Source organism: Egretta garzetta, unplaced genomic scaffold (assembly GCF_000687185.1).
Source record: "Egretta garzetta isolate BGI_Z169 unplaced genomic scaffold, ASM68718v1 scaffold143, whole genome shotgun sequence".
In the NCBI taxonomy this organism is placed as follows: Eukaryota; Metazoa; Chordata; class Aves; order Pelecaniformes; family Ardeidae; genus Egretta; species Egretta garzetta.
In genome coordinates this window covers 524978-527633 of record NW_009259310.1, presented here as the reverse complement: position 1 = coordinate 527633, position 2656 = coordinate 524978, and the positions used below count along the sequence as shown (strand labels likewise).

The following is a 2656-nucleotide window of genomic DNA, read 5'->3' as shown; positions in this document are numbered from 1 at the left end:
CTACACCAGTCCACGTGAGTGCCCAGCTCCCAACCCGGCCCCGCTGCTGGGCTCCCAGCCTGACCCTGCTCCTGCCCTCGCCAGAGCCCCTGGGGCTGGCTCGGTGCCCAGGGCTGAGCCCTGCCCTCCCTGTCCCCCGCAGGCTGGGGCAGCAAGCACGACATCCGTGTGGTGGAGACCAACTACGAGGAGTATGCCTTGGTGGCCACCAAGATCTCCAAGAGCAGTGGCTCCTCCACCATGGTGCTGCTCTATAGTACGTCTGCCCCAGGACCTCCATGCCGCCCCCCAGCACCCCCTGGGACGTCCTTGGTGGGGGAGCTCTCCTGCGGGAGAAGGGCAGCAGCACCTCCCAAGCTGGGGTGACCCAAGGGACGGTTGGGTTGGGCCCTCCTTCATGGGGACGCTGGCCCGTGCTGGGCTGCCCACAGCCCGGGTCAGCGTGACCCCTCATGGGGGGGAGCTGGGGGGCTGCCTCTCACCCTGCTCTTGGCCACAGGCCGGACAAAGGAGCTCAGTCCCGAGCGCCTGGAGAGGTTCACCCAGTTCTCCAGGGAGCAGGGCCTGACGGACGAAGAGATCCTCATCCTGCCCCAGACTGGTGAGAGCAGCTGGCGGGAGAGGCTGGAGGGGCAGGGGGTGTTGGGGAGCAGGGGCGAGGTTCCCCAGGGGGCTGGCAGGGGGTTGCCGCTGGGCAGAGCCCCACGCAGGGTCCCTCGGGGGGGTCAGCTGTCCCCCAGCCCCTGGAGGAGCTGATCTCTGCTTTTCTCCCTCCTGCAGACAAATGCATGGCAGATGCTGCCTAGGTGAGTCCTGCCTCCGCTGGGGCTCAGGCCAGCTCTGGGGGTGCCCGGAGCTGCCCCACACCACAGAGCCCCCACCCTGTCCCAGCCCTCTGCAGGCTGCTCCTCTCGCTGGGGTCCCCCTGACCCCTGCCTGGAATGCCCCACCCTGTCCCCATGGGGTGGCTCTTTCCTTGCCCCAAGCCCTGGGGGGTGGGGGGGTGTCCACCCACTCTGCACGGGGCTGGCAGTGCTGATGTCCCCCCTCGTGTCCCCCTGTCCTCCCCAGCTCAGCCACACTCGCCCCCCATCTCTTCCAGGCAGGCCCACGAGCTGCTGCCGGCTGGAGCCCCGAGACCACCGCAAGCCGGCAGCCACCCTGTCCCATCCCATCCCCTGGGCACCCCCAGCACCGCAGCAGCCTTCGCTCCCTGGCTTCACCTCCCACACCCGTACCCCCCTGCCCATTAAAGCCTGGATAAAACCAGCCCCCTGCCTTTGTCTGCTGGGTGATCACAGGGCGAGCCCCCCTGGGGTGATGGGGAGGGGGGAAGCACGGCCGGTGGCAGTGGGCTGGGGGTCAGGGCTGATCCCAGCTCCTGGCCGTGGGGCTGCCGGGGTGGGACCCCAAGTGCACGTGCAACCCCGTGCCATGGTGCTGCCAGACCACCAGGCCTGCCCCGTCCAGGGAGAAGGAGCCCCCAGAGGTGGGACCCACTGCAGGGGGATCCACTCCTGCCTGCCCCCTCAGGCACCCTGGGCTGCCCCTGCCTCCCTGCCTCAGTTTCCCTGCCAAAGAGCAGGCTGGCAGCCAGGGCAATAGCGATTGCAGAGGGGGGTCTCTCTAAAAACACGGGGGCAGGATGGTCATGAAACAGTGACAGCTGTGAGTGTTGGGTGCGGCTCAGCCCCAGCTGCTCCCCGTGCCAAGAGCCTGCCCTGGGAGCAGGGTCTGCGCCCACTGCCAGCAGCCTGGGAAGCTGCAACCCTCTCTGGGGGGCACTGGGCTGTGGCTCAGCCCCGGGCTAAAACACCAGCCCAACCATCCTCCCCCATGAGGCAGGATCTGTCCTGGCACTGCCAGACCCTGGGGCCAGTGAGCAACAGCCAGGAGTGGGGTGCTGGGGGCACCCTCATCCTCCTCCCCAGACAGCACCGGCACGGGGCATTGCCCGGCCCCTGGCGTGATCGTGCTGGGTCTCACACAAGGCTGCATTCATCCGGGACTGGGCAATTGGAGGGGGAAGGGGCCAGCGCTGTCACCTAACACGGGTACGAGTTATTCCTGCTCTTGCGTAACCTGTTGCGTAAAGCAGGAGGGGGCAGGGGGTGCTGCCAGTGGAGGGGGCTATAAAGGTGGGAGCGGGAAGAGGCAGGTCCATGCATCTTCTCCTGCCCCCGGAGCAAGGATGACAGCGATGCTGCCCAGCCTGGTGCTGGCCCTGCTCTGCCTGCTGTGGGCAGAGGCTGAGGTCCCCGTGCAGCCGGGCTTCAATGCCGAGAAGGTAATGGCACAGGGTGCCCACCCGGCCGGTCCTGCCTGGCTGGACGGGCTGGCTGGGGCAGGGTGCCCATGCTGAGTCCCCAGGCATGGCTGGACCCCCCAGGCACCCCCAGTGCCAGGGCAGCGGCCAGGAGGGTGCAGATGCCTGTGCAAAATCGGGATAGTCCTGGCCAGCTCCGGCCCCCTGTGGCCAGCCCCCCTGCAGGGACATGAACACCCGGGGCTGTGGCATCCCTGAACATGTGGCCACATGGGCTGGATGCTGCGCCCACCCTCCTGGCACGGGGCAGGGCAGGGGGTTCTGCACACAGGTGGGTGACAGGTCCCCATGCTAGGCTGGCTGGGGCCCCCCGGGGGGGGGGGGGGCCCC

The 2656-nt window shown here is 68.3% G+C and overlaps 2 protein-coding genes across 2 annotated transcripts in view; both read left to right on the top strand.

Annotated features, from left to right (window-relative positions):
• Positions 1-806, top strand: part of PTGDS (prostaglandin D2 synthase) — a 2365-nt gene extending 1559 nt beyond the window's left edge. Inside the window, exons 3-6 of the mRNA XM_035891916.1 lie at positions 1-14; positions 143-256; positions 500-601; positions 781-806. The exon at positions 1-14 is cut by the window's left edge and continues 51 nt beyond it. Of these exons, the coding sequence (XP_035747809.1) occupies positions 1-14; positions 143-256; positions 500-601; positions 781-806 (256 nt within the window). The remainder of the gene's footprint in view (positions 15-142; positions 257-499; positions 602-780) is intronic.
• A 1385-nt stretch (positions 807-2191) lies between these two features.
• The window catches only part of LOC104123981 (lipocalin-15-like), a 1963-nt gene continuing 1498 nt past the window's right edge, over positions 2192-2656 (top strand). The window contains exon 1 of the mRNA XM_035891868.1: positions 2192-2287. Within this exon, the coding sequence (XP_035747761.1) occupies positions 2192-2287 (96 nt within the window). The remainder of the gene's footprint in view (positions 2288-2656) is intronic.